We start from the raw sequence: 27,222 nt of genomic DNA on the forward strand, positions 1-27,222 counted from the left end.
CAATCTGTGAATAAATTACCTATTGGTATATAGGGAAACATATTCATCGAACAGCAACTGGAAATAAAAATACAAACATGTTATTATACAGAGTTAGCCTCTCTTCCTTCCTCTTTCTCTCTCTTTGGACATCTGGCTGAGATTTGAATAGCAAAACAGTCTCTCTGTCCCAATGACATGGAAAAGGACTGGACTCCTACAGGCCACAATAAACAAGGCTCAGTATGTCTGCCCCAGAGACAGTCAGTTACTGTATTGAATGTAGCACTGGCCTCAGCCTATTTCACATCACATGTATCCATTCTGGTCGTTAGCATGCAAAGCTAAAGAGCATGAGAAATGAGCATAAACAAATGAATTATTATTCCTAGCACTGACAGTTATTACAGTACGTATTAGTCAGAGTTTGAATATATGTTGTGAACTGATCTAAACTACACAATGGATCAGTACTGACAACAACTTGGGCTAGAGTTTTGAAGTGAAATCCTAAAATCTGAAGAACTATCTTTTGCCTTTCTTTCCCCGCAGTGATATGCTCCGGCACCCAGAACGCACTGAGCGTGACAGGAAGTTCACAGACGCAGTACACACTGATGAAGGATATGTACAGTGGCTGTGAGATTGTCATGGGCAATCTGGAGATAACCATGATGGAACATTGGAGGGATTTCACTTTTCTACAGGTGAGGGGATGAACAGGTGGATGAATGGCAACAGGTGTGTGTGTATGTTTCTTGCATCAGGAGTGTATGTATAATTTAGTCCAGTTGAACAGAAGTCTAAAAAATAGTGCTAGTCTATTTTCCTGACAACCAGTGGTGTTTAAGTACTTAAGTAAAAATACTTGAAAGTACTACTTAAGTAGGTTCTTGGGGTATCTGTACTTTACTTGATTATTTATCATTTTGACGACTTTTACTTTTACTTCCTAAAGAAAATGATATACTTTTAATATTTTCCCTGACACCCAAAAGTACTTGTTACATTTTGAATGCTTAGCAGGACAGGAAAATGGTCAAATTCACACATTCAAGAGAACATCCCTGTTCATCCCAACTGCCTCTTGTCTGTAAGACTCACCAAACACAAATGCTTCATTTGAGTGTTGGAGTGTGCCACTAGCTATCCATAAATAATAAATAAATAAATAAAAATTGTAATTGCTAAAATGAAGAGTTTTAAATTATTTATACTTGTACTTTTACTTTTGATCCTTAATTATATTTTAGCAATTACATTTACTTTTGATAATTAAGTACCTTTAAACCAAATACTTAAAATTTTTTACTCAAGTAGTATTTTATTGGGTGACTTACTTTACTTGAGTAATTTTCTATTAATAAGGCATCTTTACTTTTACTCAAGTATGACAATTGGGTACTTTTTCCACCACTGCTGACAACACTAAACACACAATCAGACATGTCAGGCCACAGACTTCCCTTTGCTGCACAGATAACTACTCAGAACTCTTATCAGTGTGTGTCTCCTGTGGATAGTGTCACTGTCTCCTGTACAAAATGAGTCATCTTACATGCAGTTCTATAACCTTAGTCCAGGGCCGGCCCCAGGCATAAGCGATATAAGCAATTGCTTAGGGCCTCCGGTAGAATAGTAGAATACATACGGTGAAAGTTCGACATTTCAAATCAAATCAAATCAAACGTTATTTTTATGCGCTAAATACAACAAGTCTACACTTTACCATGAAATGCTTACTTACAAGCCCTTAACCAACAGTGCAGTTCAAGAAGAGTTAAGAAAAGATTTACCAAGTAGACGAAAGTAAAAAGTAATAATAAAAAGTAACACGAAAATAATAACAATAACGAGGCTATATACAGGGGGCACCGTTACCGAGTCAGTGTGCGGGGGTACAGGTTAGTTGAGGTAATTTGTATATGTAGGTGTGGATGAAGTGACTGCATAGATAATAAATAGCGTGTAGTAGCAGTGTACAAAAGGGAGAGGGGGTCAATATAAAATGTACGGTGGCGATTTGATTAATTGTTTAGCAGTCTTATGGCTTGGGATTAGAAGCTGTTGAGGAACCTTTTGGTGCTAGACTTGGCACTCCGGTACCACTTGCCGTGCAGTAGCAGAGAAAACAGTCTATAACTTGTGTGACTGGAGTCTCTGACAATTTTATGGGCTTCTCTCTGACACTGCCTGTTATATAGGTCCTGGATGGCAGGAGGCTTTGCCTCAGTGATGTACTGGGCCTTTCACACTACCCTCTGTAGCGCCTTACGGTCAGTGGCCGAGCAGTTGCCATACCAGGTGGTGATGCAACCGGTCAGGATGCTCTCTATGGTGCAGCTGTAGAACCTTTTGAGGATCTGGGGACCCATGGCAAATATTTTCAGTCTCCTAAAGGGGAAAAGGTATGTTGTCTTGGTATGTTTGAACCATGATAGTTTGTTGCTGATGTGGACACCAAGGAACTTGAAACTCTCGACCCGCTCCACTACAGCCCCGTCGATGTTAATGGGGGCCTGTTCGGCCTGCCTTTTCCTGTACTCCACGATCAGCTCCTTTGTCTTGCTCACACTGAGGGAGAGGTTGTTGTCCTGGCACCACACTGCCAGTTATCTGACCTCCTCCCTATAGGCCGTCTCATCGTTGTCAGTGATCAGGCCTACCACTGTTGTGTCGTCAGCAAACTTAATGATGTGTTGGAGTCGTGTTTGACCACGCAATCGTGGGTGAACAGGGAATATAGGAGGGGACTAAGTACACACCCCTGAGCAGTGTTAAGGATCAGTGTGGCAGACGTGTTGTTGCCTACTCTTACCACCTGGAAGCGGCCCATCAGGAAGTCCAGGACACAGTTGCAGAGGGAAGTATTTAGTCCCAGAGTCCTTAGCTTAGTGATGAGCTTCGTTGGCACTATGGTGTTGAATGCTGAGCTGTAGCCAATGAACAGCATTCTCACATAGGTGTTCCTTTTGTCCAGGTGGGAAAGGGCAGCGTGGAGTGCGAATGATATTGCGTCATCTATGGATCTGTTGGTGCGGTATGCGAATTGGAGTGAATCTAGGGTATCTGGGAGGATGCTGTTAATGTTAGCCATGACCAGCCTTTCAAAGCACTTCATGGCTACCGATGTGAGTGCCACAGAGCGGTAATCATTTAGGCAGGTTACCTTCGCTTCCTTTGGCTCAGGGACTATGGTGGTCTGCTTGAAACATGTAGGTATTACAGACTCGGTCAGGGAGAGGTTGAAAATGTCAGTGAAGACACTTGACAGTTGGTCCGCTCATGCTTTGACTACACGTCCTGGTAATCTGTCTGGCCTAGCGACTTTGTGAATGTTGACCTGTTTAAAGCTTTTGTTCACATCAGCTACCGAGCGCGTTATCACACAGTCATCCAGAACAGCTTGTGCTCTCGTGCATGCTTCAGTGTTGCTTGCCTTGAAGCGAGCATAAAAGGCATTTCGCTCGTCTGGTAGGCTCGCGTCACTTGGCAGCTCGCGTCTGGGTTTCCCTTTGTAGTCCGTAATAGTTTTCAAGCCCTGCCAGATCCGACGAGTGTCAGAGCCGGTGTAGTAGGATTCAATCTTAATTCTGTATTGACGCTTTGCTTGTTTGATGTTTCGTCTGAGGGCATAATGGGATTTCTTATAAGCGCCCGGATTTGTCTCCCGCTCCTTGAAAGCGGCAGCTCTAGCCTTTAGCTCGATGCGGATGTTGCCTGTAATCCATGGATTCTGGTTGGGATATGTACGTACAGTCACTGTGGGGACGACGTCGTCGATGCACTTGATGATGAAGCCTATAACTGAGGTGGTGTACTCCTCAATGCCATTGGATGAATCCTGGAACCTATTCCAGTCTGTGCTAGCAAAACAGACCTGTAGTATAGCATCCTCGTCATCTGACCACTTCCGTATTGAGTGAGTCACTGGTACTTCCTGCTTTAGTTTTTGCTTGTAAGCAGGAATCAAGAGGATAGAATTATGGTCAGATTTGCCAAATAGAGGGTGGGGGATAGCTTTCTATGCCTCTCTGTGTGTGGAGTAAAGGTAGTCTAGGAATTGTTTTTTTCTGATTGCACATGTGACATGTTGGTTAGAATTTGGTAAAACTGATTTAAGTTTCCCTGCATTAAAGTCCCCAGCCACTAGGAGTGCCGCTTCTGGGTGAGCATTTTCTTGTTTGCTTATAGCCTTATGGAGTTGGTTGAGAGCGGTCTTAGTGCCAGCTTCGTTCTGTGGTGGTAAATAGATTACTACGAATAATATAGATGATAACTCTCTTGGTGGATAGTGTGGTCTACAGCTTTTCATAATATACTCTACCTCAGGCAAGCAATACCTTGAGACTTCTTTAATATTAGACATCGCGCACCAGCTGTTATTGACAAATAGACACACACTTCCACCCCTCGTCTTACCAGAGGTATCGTCTCTGTTCTGCCGGTGTATGGAAAATTCTGCTTGCTCTATATTGTACTTATCGTCGTTCAGCAATGTCTCGGTGAAACATAAGATGTTACAGTTTTTAATGTCCCGTTGGTAGAATAATCATAATCGTAGGTCATCAATTTTATTTTCCAATGATTGCACGTTAGCAAGAAGAACGGATGGCAGTGGGAGTTTACTCGCTCGCCTATGGTTTCTCAGAAGGCTGCCCGATTTGCGGCCCCTTTTCCTGCGTTTTTTCTTCCCGCAAAAGGCGGGATTTGGGCCTGATCCAGTGAAAGCAGGATATCCTTCTTGTCCGACTTGTTAAAGGAAAAAGTTTCTTCCAGTCCACAGTGAGTAATCGCTGATGTCCAGAAGTTATTTTCGGTCATAAAAGACGGTAGCAGAAATATTATGTACACAATAAGTAAAAAAAATAAGTTACACAAAACGCAAAAAAACTAACAAAATAGCACAATTGGTTGGGAGAATGTAAAATGTCAGCCGTGTTCTTCGGTGCCATCTTCATGTTTGGTTGTGCATCAGCAGTTTCTATTTTAACATTTCAGTCATTAAGCAGACACTCTTAACCAGAGTGACTTACAGGAGCAATTAAGGTTAATTGCCTTGCTCAAGGGCACATCGGCAGATTTTTCACCTAGTCGGCTCAGGGATTCAAACCATTCATTGTCACTCAATTAGCCATATCAGTTAACTAAGTCTTAGATTGGTAAATTTGTCTAGCCCGTTATGTAAACTTGTAGTAGTCATGCCCATGGCAAAATATGTAGAATTACAGGAAATGTTCTATAAAAGTGCAAAAATGTGTCTCCGCCCCTATGGCTATATGAGTAGAATTGCATGAAATGTGTTGCAAAGTTGCAAAAATGTTCAACCCATGGCAAAATGTCTATAACTGGAGAAAACTTGCTTTAAAACTGAAACATGTTCTCTACACGCCACTGCAAAATGTGTAGAATTGCAGGAAATGCACTTTAAAATAAAAAATTTCTCTCCGATGTCAAGATGGGGGCATCTAGATTTTTTTGCCTACTTGGTGGCTGGGCCCCCAACCAAATTTTGCTTAGGCCCCCAAAAGGCTAGAGCCGGCCCTGGTTAGTCTCCTCCACACTGTGGTGCGGCCATGGTAACTTATCACACAGCCATGGTAACCAGTTAGTTACCGATAACTAGTTTAACTGTCATGGTACTGTGATTAGCTAATGTTACGGCTCTCATGGTAACTATTGATGAGTGTGAGAAGAAGAGGATGTTGTGTTGTGATGTTATTGTCAAAGTCAATGTAGCATCTTAGTATTTACAGTAAATAGTCTTGAATTAAGGTACATTATCCACTACATCTATGTTCTTCACTCCACATACTGGAGGGCTACTTATGTGCAGGCTTCTGTCCCAGCCCAGTTCTAACACACCTGATTCAGCAAATCAAGGTCTTGATGAATAGTTGATTAAATTGAATCAGGTAACAAATGCCTGCTCACACTGCACAGCAAAATCAATGGTGTACATTTAACTCTAAAAGTGTCAAATGTATACAATTTTCAGTGAACATATGAGTCATATGAACATACACTTGATTATATGTAAACTGGACTCACTTTGCTTAGTGCTGACGCTGTTACACTTTCTCAGTGTAAGAAATTAACACCTGTAGTGTTACAGTAAATAATTTTTTGGATGCTGTTTTAACACTGTATTGTGTAAAGTCTCATTTGCATATTTCCCAGGGTGCCTTTTCTTTACGAGTAAAATTGTAGAGTTACCACCCATGACTGTATTTGTTAGTAACAGAGACATGGTTATTGAATTATTTCATTTTACAAGACTTTGGCTTTCACCAAGCTTTCACCAAGTGAGTACCTAGGTGAATGCCATCATTAAAATTAAACTCCATCACAATAAGGCCTTACTTTGATGGCCTAGTTTTAACCTAATGCAGTCATGTTAGAAAACTCCTGGTTTACAGGCCACTACAGATTGAAAACAATCCTAAAAAATCTACCTACATACAGCATGCTGGGAAATGTGATAATGATGAGTATTCTCTTGATGGGACTGTTTTCTCTTCAAGTGTAAAACAATACCTCTGGTTATTAATTATTAACACCAACACTGGGGAAAATTTTACACCATTGAGTGTTAATTTCACTCTTACAGAGTGAATTTAACTGCTGAATCAACACTAGAAATGTTATACTGTAAAATCATCACTGGCTAATTTGCTGTGTGCAGCCCTCCAAGATCATCAATGAGAAACATAGCCGTATCCTCATTCCATCTGCACTTTGGAGTAAAACTTTTTTGTTGACTCTTTCCCTCTTTCCCTCTTCCCTGACCTCTCTCCTCCCCTGTAGTCTATCAGAGAAGTGACAGGCTACATCCTCATAGCCATTAACCAGTTCAGTCGGCTGCCGCTGGACCAGCTCCGTATCATCAGAGGCACCACTCTGTTCGAGGAGCGCTTTGCTCTGGCTGTCCTCGTCAACTACCAGAAGGACGGCCAACACGGACTGGAGGAGCTGGGCCTCACACACCTCACAGGTACACGCATGCATGCACGCACAAACTCACGCACAAAGGCGCACACACACACACACACACACACACACACACACACACACACACACACACACACACACACACACACACACACACACACACACACACACACACACACACACACATTCAAAAACATGTTAATGGAGATGAAGATAAGTATTTAAGTGATACACATCATCATCATGAACAACAATATAGTTAATATGGTCCACATGTCAACTACCATGCCAACTTCAGTAGTTCACTTTTAGGCTCCCGTCCCATCAAAGTGTCAGTGACAAATGGCAGGCATGTTACTACAACCCTCCCTCTCTAGAGTTGTAGTATGGCTGCGCGTGGGAGGCTGAACATAAAGAAAAGAGAGCCTGCTAGGCAGGTTGCATGTTACTGTTGGCACTCCCACACCCACATAGTACAACCACACCCCTTGTTGGCATGGATACAGTACAGTAGGGTTTAAGGAGGTTTGTTTGTGTGTGTGTGTGTGTGTGTGTGTGTGTGTGTGTGTGTGTGTGTGTGTGTGTGTGTGTGTGTCAGGTACAATATGAGTAGATGTCTTTATTGGAAGTCCCTGTTGAAATGCCCTTTACTATATACCCAACTGTCAGTGTAACATGAGAGGTGAGAGGAGGCACTATAGGGTGAGAAAGAAATACAGACTTGTGTCAGTTTAGATGCGGTTACTCACCAATGGGTTCTGGCCTGTTATGCCAATTATCTTAACTAGAAACAGTAAACTAATTGTTTGTCCTCCTTTGTGTGCGTGTGTGTGTGTGTGTGTGTGTGTGTGTGTGTGTGTGTGTGTGTGTGTGTGTGTGTGTGTGTGTGTGTGTGTGTGTGTGTGTGTGTGTGTGTGTGTGTGTGTGTGTGTGTGTGTGTGTGTGTGTGTGTGTGTGTTCGTTCGTTCGTTCCACAGAGATCCTGGAGGGAGGGGTGCAGATCATTCAGAATAAGTTCCTGAGCTACACCCCTCAGGTGAACTGGCTGGACATAGTGAAGGATGGAGCCTCTGAGGTCATCATCAACGAGAACGGGCCTGAACGTGAGTACAACCCAGCTCAGAAGGGCTTTATGAATACATTTGTTTGAAATTTGTTTGAGTACAGTGGGAGGTACATGGTAGGACTCGCAGAAGTCAATTGTCATGTTTATGTATTCAGATTAGTGATGGGACAGCTACAGTACGGATAACTTTTATGTTAAATGGTTAGGATCTGTGTTCTTATATAATGTAGCTTCTACGTTTTCTAACATTTCTGACATGTTGTTTTTCAGAGCCATGTGATGAGGCATGCCCAGGTCCATGTTGGGGGTCCAGGAATGACACCTGCCAGATCTGTTAGTCACCTGCTTCTCATTGTCTTGCAACACTAGATAACCCCTCTGTCGCATATACAACCCAGCTCAGTCAGATCGCTTGGCTCAAAGTGTTCTCTCTCTCTCTCTCTGTCTCTCTCTCTCTCTTTCTCTCTCCCCCCCCAGTGACGAAGACAGTGTGTGCCCCTCAGTGTAATGGCCGCTGCTTTGGGAGGAGTCCCAGTGAGTGCTGTCATATGGAGTGTGCAGGAGGCTGTACCGGACCCCTGGACACAGACTGCTTTGTGAGTTTTCTGTACACACAAGCATACTGCAAAGAAGTGTTACCAGAAGTTCTGATAGTCATTTAATAGAAATGAATAGGTTAAACCTACACTACTAAGCAATGCATAACTATATTTTCTCTGTCCAGGCCTGCCGCAACTTCAACAACTCAGGCTCCTGTGTGCCGCAGTGTCCCCAGACCCTCATCTACAACAAGCACACCTTCAAACTGGAGCCCAACCCCAGCGCCAAGTACCAGTACGGCTCCATTTGTGTGGCCCAGTGCCCCAGTGAGTCCACACACAGCATGCTCTATCCACTACACCTCACCGGTCAACTCCTGGTCCTAATCATGACCATCATGACTACATTCAATCTATCAATTTCTAGCATTGTCCAATCTCCCTGTGTATTTTCCTATGGATTCTAATGATTTGTCTGTCCCTCTGCCCCACTCTTTCTCTGTCTCTCATTCCTCCACAGCTAATTTTGTGGTGGACGGGAGCTCGTGTGTGAGCAGCTGCCCCCCTTATAAGACGGAGGTGGAGAAGAAAGGAGTGAAGAGGTGTGAGCCCTGTGGAGGCCTCTGTCCCAAAGGTACCTGTCCAGTGTCCACACATACTGTACACCCATCAAATATCACAGATCTGTAGTGTCCTCTACTCCAGCAACCTGTCCTTTTCACTCATGTAGTGAAACTTTGGCTTTATTAATTATTTCCTCTCCTCTCTAGCTTGTCAAGGAACAGGCACAGCCTCTAGACAGACAGTGGACTCTCAGAACATTGACAGTTTCATCAACTGCACCAAGATCCAGGGCAGCCTGCACTTTCTGGTCACCGGGATCAAAGGGTGAGTGACAGTTGCAATGTCCTATCAAAATGGCATGACCTTGAGGTGGTTTAATGATCGAAGACACTGCAGCTGGTGCACATGTACAATGTACCGCTGCGAGTATAGTTTCCAATCTGGCCCAATATGCTTTCAGCACTCTCTCCCCTACCTTTCACCTCTATCTCTCTCTATGAAATACTTTTTATTTTAAATACCTTCAAAAATCGACACCTTCTTAATATTGAGTTGCACCCCCCTTTTCCTTCAGGACAGCCTCAATTTGTCGAGGCATGGACTCTATAAGGGGTCGAAGGGATCCCTTCCCACAGTTGTATCAAGTTGGCTGGATGTTCTTTGAGTGGTGGACCATTCTTGATATGGGAAACTGACATAGGAAACTGTTGAGTGTGAAAAACCCAGCAGCGTTGCAGTTCTTTTTTAAATGTAATTTTTATATATTTTAGTTTCTTTTTTGTGTTACTTTTACCCCTTTTTCTCCCTAATTTCATGGTATCCAATTGGTAGTTACAGTCTTGTCTCATCGCTGCAACTCCCGTACAGACTCGGGAAAGGCGAAGGTCGAGAGCCGTGTGTCCTCAGAAGCGCAATCCAACCGATGCCCACTTTACCCGGAAGCCAGCCGCACCAATGTGTCGGAGGAAACACTGTACACCTGGCCGTGCACATGGCGACCGTGTCAGCGTGCACTGCGCCCGGTCCGCCGCAGGAGTCGCTAGTGCGCGATGGGACCAGGACAACCCTGCTAGCCAAACCCTCCCCTAACTCGGATGACACTGGGGCAATTGTGCGCCGCCCAATGGGTATCCTGGTCGCAGTCGGCTGCGACAGAGCCTGGACTCAAACCCAGAATCTCTAGTGGCACAGCGAACACCAGCATTGCAGTTCTTGACACACTCAACCGGTGTGCCTGGCACCTACTACCATAACCCATTCAAAGGCACTTCAATATTTTGTTTTGCCGATTCACCCTCTGAATGGCACACACATCATCCATGTCTTAATTGTCTCAAGGCTTAAAATCCATCTTTAACCTGTCTCCTCCCTTCATCTACACTGATTGAAGTGAATTTAACACGTGACATCAATAAAGGATCCTAACGTTCACCTGGATTCACCTGGTCAGTCTATTAAATAAAGAGCAGGTGTTCCTAATTTTTTATACACTCAATGTACAGATGTAGGATCTTAATTTGATTAAGATTTGTTTCTGAGAATTTTACTGCACAGTACGAAATGCAAACTTGTAGTCTATTCAAGGTTAAAATAGTCTTCTAAGGTTCCTAATTTCCACTTTAAAATGTCAGACTTGATTTGCCCTAATGAAAAATGTATCATCCCCTACTAAAAATTCCATTAACTATAATCCAGATAATAATTCACAAGTCCTGTTTCTGCAGGCTCGTTTTCCTGCTGTAGCAAACTGTCTCAAATGAAGATCCTACATATGTATATTCAAAATGACACAGTAATGTCAATTTGTTCCCTTTTCGTTGGTCCTCACTACTTCTCTGTTTGTTGATCTTCTACACACAGTGATCCCTACAACAACATCACAGCTTTGGATCCAGAGAAACTGAAGATCTTCAGAACTGTGCGAGAGATCACAGGTATGTGTATGTGTGTGTGTTGAAGTTTCAAGTGCATGTGTCAGTTTAGTGGTGTGTTTGTATGGTGTTCTGTGTTTGTAACACACCTTCTCCGGTTGCCAGACATTCTGAGTATCCAGTCATGGCCGGAAACTCTGACAGACCTGTCGGTGTTCTCCAACTTGACAACCATACAAGGAAGAACCCTTTACAGGTGACGATCTGTCTGTCTGTCTCCCTCACTGTCTGACGTTATACTTGTGTCTCTGTCTCTCTGCACTAAAGACATATCTTGTTCACATTCTACAGTATGTGTCCACTGAACCCATCACCATTTCCATCTGTGTTCAACTGCATTGTAGACATGCATGCATAGACTGACCTGTTGTGTCTTGTCACCACTTTATCTCTCATCCTCTTTCACCCTTTTTCCTCATTCTCTACTCTGTTCTCCTCTCTGTCTCCTCTGTCTCCTCTGTCTCTCTGTCTCTTCTGTCTCTCTGTCTCTTCTGTCTCCTCTGTCTCCTCTGTCTCTTCTGTCTCTCTGTCTCTTCTGTCTCTTCTGTCTCTTCTGTCTCTCTCTCTGTCTTGTTTGTCCCATCAGAGGAGGGCGCTCTAAAAGGTACAGTGTGTTTGTGACAGCTGTTTTACTCATCTTCCTGGTATGACATCATACTTACACAATTTCCTCCTTATCACCTGTGACTATGCTAAGCAACATTTTACTCAGAATTGATTATGTGTTGTGTCTTGAACTGTATGAGAAGTGTCTCAGTTGGTGGTGGTGGGTGAGGGATTTGTGTTGAGGTATAAGGTAACCACTATCCTCATGATTGTACTTTGAACTTGATCATACCATATGACCATACACACTTCTACGTATAAGTGAAGAGTTGGGTACTGGGAGTCACTGGGTGAATAGGTGGTATTGATCAAACTAATCTCAAAGACAATGACATATACTGTACATTCCCTACATAGCAACATACACATTTTCTGTCTGCTGGTAGACAATTAGTGTTTGGGAGCAGCAATGACGAATGTGTGATTAATTTTTAAAATCTGTCCTGACTTGATGTTCCCAGCTAAAGTATACATTTGTACATATTTTGTCTGAAGTATCCTCCATTCCCTCCACCCTGATGGTTCTCCTCTCCCTGCTCCCTCACCTTTGACCCACTCTCCCACTGCCTCTCTACCCCTCTGCCCTGCTCATCTTCCTCCTCCTGTGTTATTGACTCCTCCCTCTTGTTCAGGGGCTACTCCCTGCTGGTGATGCGCATCCCGTCCCTGACATCTCTGGGGCTGCGCTCGCTACGGAGGATCAACGACGGCGGCGTCTACATCACAGGTAACAAGAAGCTGTGCTACCACCACACCGTCAACTGGACACGCCTCTTCAGCAGCAGCTCCCGCCCACAGCGCCGCCAGAAGAACATTGACGTCAAGGAGAATCGTCTCCAGAGCCAGTGTGGTGAGACAGGGGGACTGAGGAGAGAGACTGGGTTAAATCTCTAAATCATTGAGTGAATATGGCAGGTAAACTAGTGAAGAACTAATAGTTTTTTGCATATTTGTTGTGTGTGTGTGTGTGTGTGTGTGTGTGTGTGTGTGTGTGTGTGTGTGTGTGTGTGTGTGTGTGTGTGTGTGTGTGTGTAGTTGAGGAGGGCCACATGTGTGACCCACTGTGTTCGTTGGAGGGGTGTTGTGGTCCTGGTCCGGACCAGTGTATGTCCTGTAAGAACTTCAACCGAGGAGGAACCTGTGTCCATCAGTGCAGATTTCTCACTGGGTCAGTAGTCAGTCAAAACAATGTATCTTTATCATTATGTAGAGTATGTCTCAATGTGTGTGTGTGACTATGTTTTCAACCTATTTTTCAATCTCAATCTCTGTTTTTCTCCAGGGAGGGGCGTGAGTTTGCAGGTCCAAAGGGCGAATGTATGCCCTGTCACTCAGAGTGTGAGGTCCAGGAGGGACGGTTCACCTGCACAGGACCGGTATGCACACCTCTGACCATATCTCTCAATGTGTCATAAAAAGACATAAGCTCAGAGGGATCAGTTGAAAAGTGTCTCTCAAAATTCTCAGGACTATCTGAAATGTAGCGCTTTACTGCCACCTTGTGAGGGATATTTTGGACCACAATTACATGGAAATGGTCCTCTCTCTCCCTCTCTGTCTCTCTGCAGGGAGCTAATAAGTGTGTGGTGTGTGCCAGTCTGAGGGACGGTCCCCACTGTGTGTCCTCATGCCCTGAGGGAGTGATGGGGGAGAAGGGTCTCATCTTTAAGTACCCCAACCAGCAGAGACGTTGTGAGCCCTGCCACCTCAACTGTACCCAGGGGTGAGAAACGAGTCAGAGAATGGGGGAGGTGTGTGTGTGTGTGTGCATGAGTGTTAAATATCTCTCTGTTCTGTGTTTTCAGTTGCTCAGGGCCAGGCATTGGGGACTGTTTGGACTCGTCCAGATTAACCACTAGGTGAGTGGAGCCTCTGTCTTTTCTCCACCTGTGACTGACAACCTGATATCTCCTCAATGTAATGACAATTAAAGTGTGTTCTGTGTTCTCTAGTCTAGAGCACAGCAATCGTCATTATTGTACGGTGCATTCGGAAAGTATTCAGACCCCTCGACTTTTTCCACATTTTGTTACGTTACAGCCTTGATCTAAAATTGATCAAATAGTTTTTTCCCCTCATCAATCTAACACTATAACGACAAAGCAAAAACTGAAATATCACATTTACATACAGCACCAGTCAAAAGTTTGGACACACCTGCTCATTCAAGGGTTTTTCTTTATTTGAACTATTTTCTACATTTTAGAATAATAGTGAAGACATGTGGAGGCCAGATCATGTGATGCAGCACTCCATCACTCTCCTTATTGGTCAAATAGTCCTTACACAGCCTGGAGGTGTGTTTTGTCATTGTCCTGTTGAAAAACAAATGATAGTCCCACTAAGCGCAAACCGGATGGGTGGTGTATCGCTGCAGAATACTGTGGTATCCATGCTGGTTAAGTGTACCTTGAATTCTAAATAAATCACTGACAGTGTCACTTGCACAGCACCCCCACACCATCACACCTCCTCCTCCATGCTTCACGGTAGAAACCGCACATGCAGAGATCCTCCGTTCACCTACTCTGCATCTCACAAAGACACAGCAGTTGGAACCAAATATCTCAAATTTGGACTCATCAGACCAAAGAACAGATTTCCACCGGTCTAATGTCAATTGCTCGTGAATCTTGGCCCAAGCAAGTCTCTTCTTCCTATTGGTGTCCTTTAGTAGTGGTTTCTACCTTGAAGAATCAAATCAAATCAAATGTTATTTGTCACATACACATGGTTAGCAGATGTTAATGCGAGTGTAGCGAAATGCTTGCGAAGAACTGATTCATACAGTATCCTCTGAGCAGTTGATGTTGAGATGTGTCTGTCACTTGAACTCTGTGAAACATTTACTTGGGCTGCAATTTCTGAGGCTGGTAACTGTAATGAACTTATCCTCTACAGCAGAGGTAACTCTGGGTCTTCCTTTCCTGTGGTAATCCTTGTAAGAGCCAGTTTCATCATAGGGTGTGATGGTTTTTGCGACTGCACTTGAAGAAACTTTCAAAGTTCTGGAAATTTTCCGAATTGACTGACCTGCATCCCCACAGCATCCCCACAGCATGATGCTGCCACCACCATTCATCACCGTAGGGATGGTGTCAGATTTCCTCCAGACGTGACGCTTGGCATTCAAGCCAAAGAGTTTGATCTTGGTTTCATCAGACCAGAGAATCTTTTTTCTCATGTTCCGAGAGTCCTTTTACTGAGGAGTGGCTTCCGTCTGGCCACTCTACTATAAAGGCCTGATTGGAGGAGTTCTGCAGAGATGGTTCTCCTTCTGGAAGGTTCTCCCATCTAAACAGAGGAACTCTGGAGCTCTGTCAGAATGACCGTCGGGGTCTTGGTCATCTTCCTGACCAAGGCCCTTCTCCCCTTATTGCTCATTTTGGCCAGGTGGCCGGCTCTAGGAAGAGTCTTGGTGGTTCCAAACTTCTTCCATTTAAGAATTATGGAGGCCATTGTGTTCTTGGGGACCTTCAATGCTGCCGAACTGTTTGGTACCCTTCCCCATATCTGTGCCTCGACACAATCCTGTCTTGGAGCTCTGCGCACAATTCCTTCGACCTCATGTCTTGGTTTTTGCTCTGACATGCACTGTCAGCTGTGGGACCTTATAAAGACCGGTGTGTGCCTTTCCAAATCATGTCCAATCAATTGAATTTGCCAACATTTCAACTGTTATTGCTGTCATTATGGGGTATTGTGTGTAGATTGATTCAATTTTTTTATAATACTCTCTAGAATAAGTCTTTAACATAGCAAAATGTGGAATAAGTCAAGGAGTTTAAATTCTTTCCGAATGCACTGTATATCAGCTGCTGGCTAATACCTCTTCCTGTGTCTCTTTCCAGCCAACCCATTATAGGCATTGTTCTGGGAGTTTTGGCAGTGGTGATAGTGGGCATCTCTATCTTTGTGATGAGTGTTCTGTACCGCAGAGGTCTTGCCATCCGGCGCAAGAGAGCCATGAGGAGATACCTGGCGAGTGGAGAGGTGGGGTGGGGAGGGGAGTGTGTGTGTGTGTGTGTGTGTGTGTGTGTGTGTGTGTGTGTGTGTGTGTGTGTGTGTGTGTGTGTGTGTGTGTGTGTGTGTGTGTGTGTGTGAGAGAGAGAGAAAATAAGGATTTTTTCTTATAGCACTGTCTGTGTGTGTGTTATTGTCTTGAATGTCCTGATATTAACTGTGTGCATTTGTGTTGGTTTGTAGAGTTTAGAGCCCTTGGACCCTGGTGAGAAGGGGGTCAAAGTTCATGCGAGGATCCTGAAGGTCAGAGAGCTCCGTAAGATCAAGCTGCTGGGCACCGGGGTGTTTGGCTCCATCCACAAGGTAATTACAACATCAACTGTCGGCCTCTTAAACCCCCTATTTTCATCATCACTGCACCTTTCTACCATTTATCAAATTGTGCTTCTTACCTTTTCTTTGTTTCATTGTGAGGTAACCCCTCTACCTCTGTCTTTTCCTCCACCTTTCTCAGGGCATTTGGATTCCTGAGGGAGACTCAGTGAAGATCCCCGTGGCCATAAAGACTATTCATGATCGAACGGGGCGGCAGACCTTCCATGAGATCACAGACGTAAGAAACAATATATATACACTACTGTTCAAAAGTTTGGGGTCATTTAGAAATGTCCTTGTTTTTGAAAGAAAAGCACATTTTTTTGTCATTAAAATTACATCAAATTGATCCGAAATACAGTGTAGACATTGTTAATGTTGTAAAGGACTATTGTAGCTGGAAACAGCAGATTTTTTTATGGAACATCTACATAGGCGTACAGAGGCCTCAGAAACATCACTCCTGTGTTCCAATGGCACGTTGTGTTAACTAATCCAAGTTTATCCTTCTAGGCAGAGTTCCTCTGTCCAGTGTCTGTGTTATTTTGCCCATCTTAATCTTTTATTTTTATTAGCCAGTCTGAGATATGGCTTTTTCTTTGCAACTCTGCTTAGAAGGCCAGCATCCTGGAGTCGCCACTTCACTGTTGACATTGAGCCTGGTGTTTAGCGGGTACTACAGTGAGGGGGAAAAGTATTTGATCCCCTGCTGATTTTGTACGTTTGTCCACTGACAAAGAAATTATCAGTCTATAATTTTAATGGTAGGTTTATTTGAACAGTGAGACAGAATAACAACAAAAAAATCCAGAAAAACTCATGTCAAAAATGTTATACATTCATTTGCATTCTAATGAGTGAAATAAGTATTTGAGCCCTCTGCAAAACATGAATTAAGTTATTTATTTAACCTTTATTTAACCAGGTAGGCTAGTTGAGAACAAGTTCTCATTTGCAACTGCGACCTGGCCAAGATAAAGCATAGCAACTCGACACATACAACAACACAGAGTTACACATGGAATAAACAAAACATACAGTAGAACAAAAGAAAACAAACAGTCTATATACAGTGAGTGCAAATGAGGTAAGATAAGTGAGTTAAGGCAATAAATAGGCCCTGGTGGCGAAGTAATTACAATATAGCAATTAAACACTGGAATGGTAGATGTGCAGACATGACTTAGTACTTGGTGGAAAAACCCTTGTTGGCAATCACAGAGGTCAGACGTTTCTTGTAGTTGGCCACCTGGGTTTGCACACATCTCAGGAGGGATTTTGTCCCACTCCTCTTTGCAGATCTTCTCAAAGTCATTAAGGTTTCGAGGCTGACTTTTGGCAACTTGTACCTTCAGCTCCCTCCACAGATTTTCTATGGGATTAAGGTCTGGAGACTGGCTAGGCCACTCCAGGACCTTAATGTGCTTCTTCTTGAGCCACTCCTTTGTTGCCTTGTCCTTGTGTTTTAGGTCATTGTCATGCTGGAATACCCATCCACGACCCATTTTCAATGCCCTGGCTGAGGAAAGGAGGTTCTCGCCCAAGATTTGACTGTACATGGCCCTGTCCATCGTTCCTTTGATGCAGTGATATTTTCCTGTCCCCTTAGCAGAAAAACACCCCCAAAGCATAATGTTTCCACCTCCATGTTTGACGGTGGGGATGGTGTTCTTGGGGTCATAGGCAGCATTCCTCCTCCAAACACGGCGAGTTGAGTTGATGCCAAAGAGCTCCATTTTGGTCTCATCTGACCACAACACTTTCACCTAGTTGTCGTCTGAATCATTCAGATATTCATTGGCAAACTTCAAACCGGCATGTATATGTGCTTTCTTGAGCAGGGGGACCTTGCGGGCGCTGCAGGATTTCAGTCCTTCACGGATTAGTGTGTTACCAATTGTTTTCTTGGTGACTATGGTCCCAGCTGCCTTGAGATAATTGACAAGATCCTCCCGTGTAGTTCTGGGTTGATTCCTCACCGTTCTCATGATCATTGCGACTCCATGAGGTGAGATCTAGCATGGAGCCCCAGGTCGAGGGAGATTGACAGTTATTCTGTGTTTCTTCCATTTGCGTATAAATGCACCAACTGTTGTCACCTTTTCACCAAGCTGCTTGGCGATGGTCTTGTAGCCCATTCCAGCCTTGTGTAGGTCTACAATCTTGTCCCTGACATCCTTGGAGAGCTCTTTGGTCTTGGCCATGGTGGAGAGTTTGGAATCTGATTGATTGATTGTTTCTGTGGACAGGTGTCTTTTATACAGGTAACAAGCTGAGATTAGGAGCACTCCCTTTAAGAATGTGCTCTCAGCTCGTTACCTGTATAAAAGACACCTCGGAGCCAGAAATCTTTCTGGTTGAGAGGGGGTCAAATACTTATTTCCCTCATTAAAATACAAATCAATTGATAACATTTTTGACATGCGTTTTTCTGGATTTTGTTGTTGTTATTCTGTCTCTCACTGTTGAAATAAACCTACCATTAAAATTATAGACTGATCATTTCTTTGTCAGTGGGCAAATGTACAAAATCAGCAGGGGATCAAATACTTTTTTCCCTCACTGTATTTAATGAAGCTGCCAGTTGAGGACTTGTGAGGCATCTGTTTCTCAAACTGGACAATCTAATGTACTTGTCCTCTTGCTCAGTTGTGCACCGGGGCCTTCTACTCCTCTTTCTATTCTGGTTAGAGCCAGTTTGCACTGTTCTGTGAAGGGAGTAGTACACAGCATTGTACGTGATCTTCATTTTCTTGCCAATTTCTCGCATGGAATAGTCTTAATTTCTCAGAAAAAGAATAGACCGATGAGTTTCAGAAGCAAGTTCTTTGTATCTTGCCTTTTTGAGCCTGTAATTGAACCCACAAATGCTGTTGTGCCAGATACTCAACTAGTTTAAAGAAGGCCAGTTTTATTGCTTCTTTAATCAGATCAACAGTTTTCAACTGTGCTAAAATAATTGTAAAAGGGTTTTCTAATGATCAATTAGCCTTTTTAAAATGATAAACTTGGATTAGCTCACACAGCATGCCATTGGAACACAGGAGTGATGTTTGCTGATAATGGGCCTCTGTACGCCTATGTAGATATTCCATTAAATATCAGCCGTTTCCAGCTACAATAGTCATTAACAATGTCTACACTGTATTTCTGATCAATGATGTTATTTTAATGGACAAAAAATGTGCTTTTCTTTAAAAAGGACATTTCTAAGTGACCCCAAACTTTTGAACGGTGGTGTATATCTCACATACCCATTCTCAAGAACATCTTCCCCTTCAAATCATAACTGACCTGATAACACTTAGCTTGACTCTGTTTACTAATGCAGATTTTTCTAATAACCTCTGCAGCACATGTTGGCGATGGGTAGCTTGGACCACCAGTACATAGTCAGGCTCTTAGGCGTCTGTCCAGGTGCAAGTCTCCAGCTGGTTACCCAGCTCAGCACTCAGGGGTCCTTACTGGAGCACATCAGGCACTACAGGGATAGCCTGGACCCACAGAGGCTGCTCAACTGGTGTGTGCAGATTGCCAAGGTGAGATACAGTGTGTGTGTGTGTGGTTGTGTATGTGTGCATGTTATTGTTTATGCGACTGAGGTGTGTGTCCTCTCCCCCGTCAGGGTATGTACTATTTGGAGGAACACAGGATGGTCCACAGAAACCTGGCAGCCAGGAATGTTCTCTTGAAAAGTGACTACATGGTCCAGATCTCTGACTATGGCATCGCAGACCTGCTATACCCTGACGACAAGAAGTACTTCTACAATGAGGTCAAGGTGTGTTGGCTTCTTGGTAGTAGTCCCATAGTCCGGAATAACTCGTGGACAATGTCTCAGCCTACTATTTATCTTTATCTTCTTCTGGAAAAGCCATCCTGTTTCTTTTCTGTTAGATGAGATGTTGACTAGATACGTGGCCTGTGTATTTTCTGTTAGGTGAGATGTTGACTAGATACGTGGTCTGTGTATTTTCTGTTAGGTGAGATGTTGACTAGATACGTGGCCTGTGTATTTTCTGTTAGGTGAGATGTTGACTAGATACGTGGCCTGTGTATTTTCTGTTAGGTGAGATGTTGACTAGATACGTGGCCTGTGTATTTTCTGTTAGGTGAGATGTTGACTAGATACGTGGTCTGTGTATTTTCTGTTAGATGAGATGTTGACTAGATACGTGGCCTGTGTATTTTCTGTTAGGTGAGATGTTGACTAGATGCGTGTTCTGTGTATTTTCTGTTAGGTGAGATGTTGACTAGATACGTGGTCTGTGTATTTTCTGTTAGGTGAGATGTTGACTAGATACGTGGCCTGTGTATTTTCTGTTAGGTGAGATGTTGACTAGATACGTGGCCTGTGTATTTTCTGTTAGGTGAGATGTTGACTAGATACGTGGCCTGTGTATTTTCTGTTAGGTGAGATGTTGACTAGATACGTGGTCTGTGTATTTTCTGTTAGGTGAGATGTTGACTAGATACGTGGCCTGTGTATTTTCTGTTAGGTGAGATGTTGACTAGATACGTGGCCTGTGTATTTTCTGTTAGGTGAGATGTTGACTAGATACGTGGCCTGTGTATTTTCTGTTAGGTGAGATGTTGACTAGATACGTGGCCTGTGTATTGTCTGTTAGGTGAGATGTTGACTAGATACGTGGCCTGTGTATTTTCTGTTAGGTGAGATGTTGACTAGATACGTGGCCTGTGTATTTTCTGTTAGGTGAGATGTTGACTAGATACGTGGCCTGTGTATTTTCTGTTAGGTGAGATGTTGACTAGATACGTGGCCTGTGTATTTTCTGTTAGGTGAGATGTTGACTAGATACGTGGCCTGTGTATTTTCTGTTAGGTGAGATGTTGACTAGATACGTGGCCTGTGTATTTTCTGTTAGGTGAGATGTTGACTAGATACGTGGCCTGTGTATTTTCTGTTAGGTGAGATGTTGACTAGATACGTGGCCTGTGTATTTTCTGTTAGGTGAGATGTTGACTAGATACGTGGCCTGTGTATTTTCTGTTAGGTGAGATGTTGACTAGATACGTGGCCTGTGTATTTTCTGTTAGGTGAGATGTTGACTAGATACGTGGCCTGTGTATTTTCTGTTAGGTGAGATGTTGACTAGATACGTGGCCTGTGTATTTTCTGTTAGGTGAGATGTTGACTAGATACGTGGTCTGTGTATTTTCTGTTAGGTGAGATGTTGACTAGATACGTGGCCTGTGTATTTTCTGTTAGGTGAGATGTTGACTAGATACGTGGCCTGTGTATTTTCTGTTAGGTGAGATGTTGACTAGATACGTGGTCTGTGTATTTTCTGTTAGGTGAGATGTTGACTAGATGCGTGTTCTGTGTATTTTCTGTTAGGTGAGATGTTGACTAGATACGTGGTCTGTGTATTTTCTGTTAGGTGAGATGTTGACTAGATACGTGGCCTGTGTATTTTCTGTTAGGTGAGATGTTGACTAGATACGTGGCCTGTGTATTTTCTGTTAGGTGAGATGTTGACTAGATACGTGGCCTGTGTATTTTCTGTTAGGTGAGATGTTGACTAGATACGTGGTCTGTGTATTTTCTGTTAGGTGAGATGTTGACTAGATGCGTGTTCTGTGTATTTTCTGTTAGGTGAGATGTTGACTAGATACGTGGTCTGTGTATTTTCTGTTAGGTGAGATGTTGACTAGATACGTGGCCTGTGTATTTTCTGTTAGGTGAGATGTTGACTAGATACGTGGCCTGTGTATTTTCTGTTAGGTGAGATGTTGACTAGATACGTGGCCTGTGTATTTTCTGTTAGGTGAGATGTTGACTAGATACGTGGCCTGTGTATTTTCTGTTAGGTGAGATGTTGACTAGATACGTGGCCTGTGTATTTTCTGTTAGGTGAGATGTTGACTAGATACGTGGCCTGTGTATTTTCTGTTAGGTGAGATGTTGACTAGATACATGGTCTGTTTCTCTATGTGTTTTGTATTGTTGACATGAACACTTACCTAATAGGTGTTTTTTCCCAGTGGCCACGGGCTTTGAACTGGGTGCAACTCATGGTGACATAGTTCCCTGTCTTGTCTCTCTCACCACAGACGCCTATCAAATGGATGGCTCTGGAGAGCATCTTGTTCCGCAGATACACACATCAAAGTGATGTCTGGAGCTATGGTGAGTCACTGTGTGTATGTTTCATGTGCTTTTTATAGACTTTTATATCAACGGTAACTTGAAAGTACATATGTGTATGTTGAGTTACCAGGATTTTAGAATGTCAATTATATTACTCCATCTTGCAGGAGTGACAGTGTGGGAGATGATGTCATACGGGGCGGAGCCCTACTCAACGATGCGTCCACAGGAAGTGCCTGACCTGCTGGAGAAGGGCGAACGTCTCTCCCAGCCACACATCTGTACCATAGATGTTTACATGGTCATGGTCAAGTGTGAGTGCCGACCCTCTCTCCTTCTCCCTCAATACCTGTCAGATCTGTGTGAAATGTGTTAGAGTACGTTGCATTGTAATCATTTGTTTTGCTATGAAAGTACAGTGTATATAAAGAATGTTCAAACAACTGAAAATATTTTCAAATGGGACTCATGTGGCATTATCATCATTTACAGGCTGGATGATTGACGAGAATGTCCGTCCCACCTTCAAGGAACTGGCCAATGAGTTTACCAGAATGGCCAGAGACCCGCCTCGGTACCTTGTGATCAAGGTAAGATAGAATGCCACACCTGGGAGACAGCCATATAAATCAATGTTTGCTAAGAATGTGTTTTGGCTAAGAATGCCAATCAATACAGTCCTAAGACTGTGCTCTTTGCCTGAGTCACACTCTTGTTCATCCACACCAAATGTCAGCTCATCAGGATAATAATAATGTTGTTAGTGATGATGATGATTGAAGTTTATTTCTTTATCTTCCTCTGTTCACCAGGGGGACTGCAGCCCGTCTGACTCTCCCTCAGACGATTCTCACCACAGAGTTACAGAGTTGGATCACATGGAAGCGGGGCTGGAGGACCAGGATGAGGAGAGGCTAGGGGACGGCATGGCCACACCTCCTCTCTATCTGTCACAGGCCAGGAGTCTTTCTCGACTCTCACGAATGGAAAGCCACAGGGTGAGGGCTCATATAAGGCATCTCTCCCGATGCATACACGATGCATACATTTTAAACTGTATGGGGCCAGGAGTTTTTTCAGACCATGTGACCTGACCAGGAAAATCCAAGTTATAGCCTATAGTCCTGGTCAGGTCGTCAATATATAACATGGGCAGATCGAAACAACCTTTTGTTCACCAAGTTGTTTTTCTAACTCCCACCCCGTCCTGTCCCATTCCTGTATTCCCCTCAGGGTGTTCACAGCAGTCAGGCTGGATACCTGCCCATGACCCCAGGACTGGATAACTCTCAGGTCAATCACTGGAGATGAAAAAGATACATGAAAACCTACTGAAAACGTTTACATGCTAACACATGTATTATTGAAAGTCTTCCAGCCTATCAATCCTATAGGGTTGATCACTCATTTGACATTATACCCCCTGTTCCTCTATATAGATGGTGTGGTCCCCAGCATCTCGCTCTCGCCTCAACTCGGCCCGCACTGTGTCAGAGAGCTCCGAGGGGCGGGGCACGTTGGTGGAGCTGGAGATGAGCGAGGACTTGGCTGGCAGCCTGCAGAGGAAGCGGCATCGGGAGGACAGTGCCTACATGTCCCAGAGGGACAGCATGTCAGGGGTGCTGTCTGAGACCCCCTCCCCTGACACAGAGGGGGAGGAGGACCAAAACGGATACGTGCTCCCCGGACTGGGTGACAGTCCAGAGAGAGGTGATAACATAGATGGATCACGAAAACAAACATACCACACAATATGTATAGGAACATGTGTATAGGAACATGTGTATAGGAACATGTGTATAGGAACATATACCTTTGTGTTTCTATTGAACATATTGCATTTTTAGATTTTCTTTAAGCCATAAATAGAGTCACATGTTTTTGTTTGTGAATGGTTGCATGGTCATTGTTACAACTGAAAGTGTCAGTGTTAATTACTCAGATCATTTCAGATCTCTGGATCACCTTACTCATTCCTCTTTCCCTTGTCACTGTTCTCCACAGATACGCTACTGTCTAGCTCACGGGTCACCCTTCCTCACGGGAGGACGTCCAAGGTCCCCTCATACCCGTCAGGACCCTCGGAGGACAATGACAGTTCCTGTGAAGAATATGAGTACATGAACAAACAGGCGTTCATGATGACTCTCTCCCCCAGGCAGCAGCCTGGCCACTCCAAAGATGGCCATTGGTTGCAGATGAACAAGAGGCAACGCTCTTCTCTGCCATCCCTGGACACAGAGTATACAGAGTGCACGGGGCACAGGACATCAGCTGGGGAGAACAGGGGAGGCCAAACCAATAATGAAGAACACCAGGACTATGAATTCCCTACCCTCAACTCTGATTCAGACAAAATGGAGGAAAGGGGCTCTGGTGACGTTGAATATGAGTACATGGACATTCGAAGTGTTGGACCAGAGGCCAGTGAAAGACCAGACGATCCCCCAACACGAGTTGTCCCTCATCCTGGAGCTATGCCCAAACAGCGGATGAGAGACGAGAGAGAGGTGGAGGAAGAGGACGATGAATACGTAGAAGAGGACGACTATCATTACACTAACAGGCAACCCAAGCTGCGGCAGGCTCTGCGAAGCAGGGAGGGGCTGAGGATGCAGAGAGGAGGAGAGGGAGAGGTGGATGAGTACGAGGACATGGATTCCCTGGCTGCCCTTGGAGCTGGGGACCCAGTGGAGTATGAGAATTTGCAGGGAGAAGGTGAGGGTGTAGTGGGGGGCATGGGGGGTCAGCACACAGGGATGGGGGCATTTGTAAAAGTGCGTGCAGGGGTAGGGGTGGGGGAGCCTGGTGGCGGAGATCGCTCATTTGACAATCCAGACTACTGGCAGAGCAGGTTGTTCCTGAAGCCTAATGCTGTGAGCACGTAGGGAAGTGGACCTCCTTCATCAAACCTGAAGGGGATAGCTGCCTCTGTAGCTTTTCCATGTCCATTGAATTCAATGAAGGACCAGGAGAGGGGAGAAACCAATCCAGAGCCATCCAAATATCAAAAATATTTAAGACATATCTCTGTGTGCCATTTTTGTATTTTAAAGAGCAACTGACACTAAAAAGCTACTTCTTGTTTTAAAAATGTTCTATGTGGCATCAATGAGTCAGAAACATGCATTCTAGTGTCAAAACAAAGTGTAAATCATAAAGTCAGTCTCGTTCATTACAGAGGAAAACATTTTATGTCACGGAATAAACGGTACCGTAATAGTTTTCCTGGGTTTGGGTTTATTTCAAACCTGCCCACCAAGCAGTCATCAATTTGGAGGTTGTAATGCCCGTAGTCAATTTGATTTGACATTCGATACCCATGGGGCTCGATAGCTATGGGGCTAGATGGACAATCAGTAAATGGTACATGGGACAATATTTTTTAAATATCAATAGTTACAAATTTAAATGACTTAACCTAATACAAACTATAAATTGTAGAAATTCATAAACAAATATTGAAAGCATTTAATGAGACAATTAAAAGATGTTCAACATGAAAAATCTACTTTGCCACGGTCACATACTAGCCTGCAGAAGCTAACTGGAAAAAAACAATTGGCTAGCACTACCTATCTTAGGCAACTTTAAGACACAAAACCTGGTTTCAAGATATCTAGAAGGGTGAGTTACTGTAACTATGTACTGTTTTGGTAGAGTGAATGTACAAAAGCTTGCCACATATGAACACACACACGAGACACCCACATTAAACCACCTTACAAGACAACTCTTGTTTGGCTTCAGTCATGGCCGCTGCATTTCTTAATGACCAAGCCGAAAAAGAAGCCAAATCAGGAAGTTCAGCCATTAATGTGTCTGTTACAGGTTTACATTGATCATGCTTTTTTAGCCATAATAACATAGGCTTTGGGATGTTTTTCCTTTCTTTGAAATATGATACTGTATTATAAGTGTAAGGCACTGTGAGTGTGTGAAGCACTAATAGAAATGGCCCGATTATAAGCTTTGTATATGTTTTTACTTATAAGAACAAAAAAATGGTTTTGTACAATGTTATTTTTCTATGGTATTTTCATGTTTTGAAAATGTTAATGTAACATTAAGTGATATTGAGTATTTTCTACATAATAAAACTCTTTGAAGAATGTATGTGATTGTTGTCATTAATTAGTGAGAATGCGCATAATTCACAATCTGTTTGTTGATAACAGATGTTTAATTCATTTCTGTGGTGTCTTGCTGTTCACTTGTTACACAGTCCCATTCATTGGGGTAAGTGAGAAATGAATAGGCACATTCCATGTTGTCGTTATTCCAGTTGGGCTGAGCATATTACCAGAGCTCAACACCTGAAACAACATCCCAGGAACCACATTTATAGTGACGTTAGTACAACAATTAGTGTCCTTGTCAAGTTATTCTCTGTGCATAACGGTTAAGGTGTTGGACTGACAGGGATTGTAGATTGAGTCCCGATAAGGATGCGACCCAGGCCAGAATGTACACATTGGTGTCAGAAGTGGGATGGCACCTTGATGCGGCTGTCCCTACAGCCTTTGGTGGAGGCGCAACGAAATCAAAGATGCTGATCTAACACCGTGTTCACATGCTAATGGAAACTTGGAGCCTCTTCATTAAAATGAACTTACGTTATTTTGCGTGGACCTTCATACTGGTTTATTCCGAAACTTCCCAGGTGGGAAACTGGATCATTTTCTACAAGTTATCAAGTCGTAACTCAACGATATTCCGCTGGCTGTGTGAAAAGTGCTTTAGGGTTTAGGGTAGCAATGTCCCAAGGATCATAAACCCTGCCTATTTCTATCAACCAAATGTATTTATAGAGCCCTTTTTACAACAGCAGATGTAACAAAGTGTGTACACAGACCCGCAAGCAACTGTGGCCCCTCATGAGTTCAGATTATTTTTAACCCCCATTCCGATCAAGTTGCCCATCCCTGATTTAGACCATAAAGCCCTATTTGGTTGTGACGTTTTTTCTTACGTAGCAAGAACATAGGAGGAGATTGGAGAATCAGGGGCTTGAGCAGCTACATGAAGTGGAGCTTGGTCAGAGATAGTATTTTTTCTTTTGGAACTTTTGTAATTGTAATGTTTACTGTACATACTGTTTTTCACTTTTGTTTACTGTTTATTTCACTTGTTTAT

The 27,222-nt window shown here is 43.5% G+C and overlaps 1 protein-coding gene and 1 long non-coding RNA gene across 15 annotated transcripts in view; both read left to right on the plus strand.

Moving 5' to 3' along the window:
* The window catches only part of LOC118388575 (receptor tyrosine-protein kinase erbB-3-like), a 36,774-nt gene extending 10,574 nt beyond the window's left edge, over positions 1–26,200 (plus strand). Inside the window, exons 2-29 of one of the 3 annotated variants that reach the window (XM_052526923.1) lie at positions 532–686; positions 6,787–6,973; positions 7,908–8,033; positions 8,267–8,329; positions 8,474–8,592; positions 8,721–8,862; positions 9,056–9,169; positions 9,306–9,423; positions 10,960–11,033; positions 11,136–11,226; positions 11,617–11,634; positions 12,269–12,486; positions 12,672–12,804; positions 12,919–13,012; positions 13,205–13,359; positions 13,442–13,495; positions 15,488–15,617; positions 15,843–15,962; positions 16,114–16,212; positions 19,328–19,513; positions 19,600–19,755; positions 22,050–22,125; positions 22,254–22,400; positions 22,579–22,676; positions 22,899–23,084; positions 23,320–23,379; positions 23,526–23,796; positions 24,091–26,200. In XM_052526923.1, the coding sequence (XP_052382883.1) occupies positions 532–686; positions 6,787–6,973; positions 7,908–8,033; positions 8,267–8,329; positions 8,474–8,592; positions 8,721–8,862; positions 9,056–9,169; positions 9,306–9,423; positions 10,960–11,033; positions 11,136–11,226; positions 11,617–11,634; positions 12,269–12,486; positions 12,672–12,804; positions 12,919–13,012; positions 13,205–13,359; positions 13,442–13,495; positions 15,488–15,617; positions 15,843–15,962; positions 16,114–16,212; positions 19,328–19,513; positions 19,600–19,755; positions 22,050–22,125; positions 22,254–22,400; positions 22,579–22,676; positions 22,899–23,084; positions 23,320–23,379; positions 23,526–23,796; positions 24,091–24,974 (4,274 nt within the window). In that variant the 3' untranslated portion in view covers positions 24,975–26,200. Of the gene's footprint in view, positions 1–531; positions 687–6,786; positions 6,974–7,907; positions 8,034–8,266; positions 8,330–8,473; positions 8,593–8,720; positions 8,863–9,055; positions 9,170–9,305; positions 9,424–10,959; positions 11,034–11,135; positions 11,227–11,616; positions 11,635–12,268; positions 12,487–12,671; positions 12,805–12,918; positions 13,013–13,204; positions 13,360–13,441; positions 13,496–15,487; positions 15,630–15,842; positions 15,963–16,113; positions 16,213–19,327; positions 19,514–19,599; positions 19,756–22,049; positions 22,126–22,253; positions 22,401–22,578; positions 22,677–22,898; positions 23,085–23,319; positions 23,380–23,525; positions 23,797–24,090 lie in introns of all 3 variants that reach the window. The other 2 variants (XM_052526922.1, XM_052526924.1) reach the window with 2 other exon arrangements.
* Positions 19,764–22,041, plus strand: LOC127932210 (uncharacterized). Of its 12 annotated transcripts, none has more exons than XR_008144539.1 (3): positions 19,764–20,559; positions 20,603–21,548; positions 21,678–22,041. It is a non-coding gene; the product is annotated as an uncharacterized LOC127932210 (long non-coding RNA). The 12 variants fall into 12 exon arrangements; XR_008144541.1 differs by having other exon boundaries at positions 21,721–22,041; XR_008144544.1 differs by having other exon boundaries at positions 21,764–22,041.
* Positions 26,201–27,222: the final 1,022 nt, after the last annotated feature.

The sequence above is a fragment of the Oncorhynchus keta genome, chromosome 10 (genome assembly GCF_023373465.1).
Source record: "Oncorhynchus keta strain PuntledgeMale-10-30-2019 chromosome 10, Oket_V2, whole genome shotgun sequence".
In the NCBI taxonomy this organism is placed as follows: Eukaryota; Metazoa; Chordata; class Actinopteri; order Salmoniformes; family Salmonidae; genus Oncorhynchus; species Oncorhynchus keta.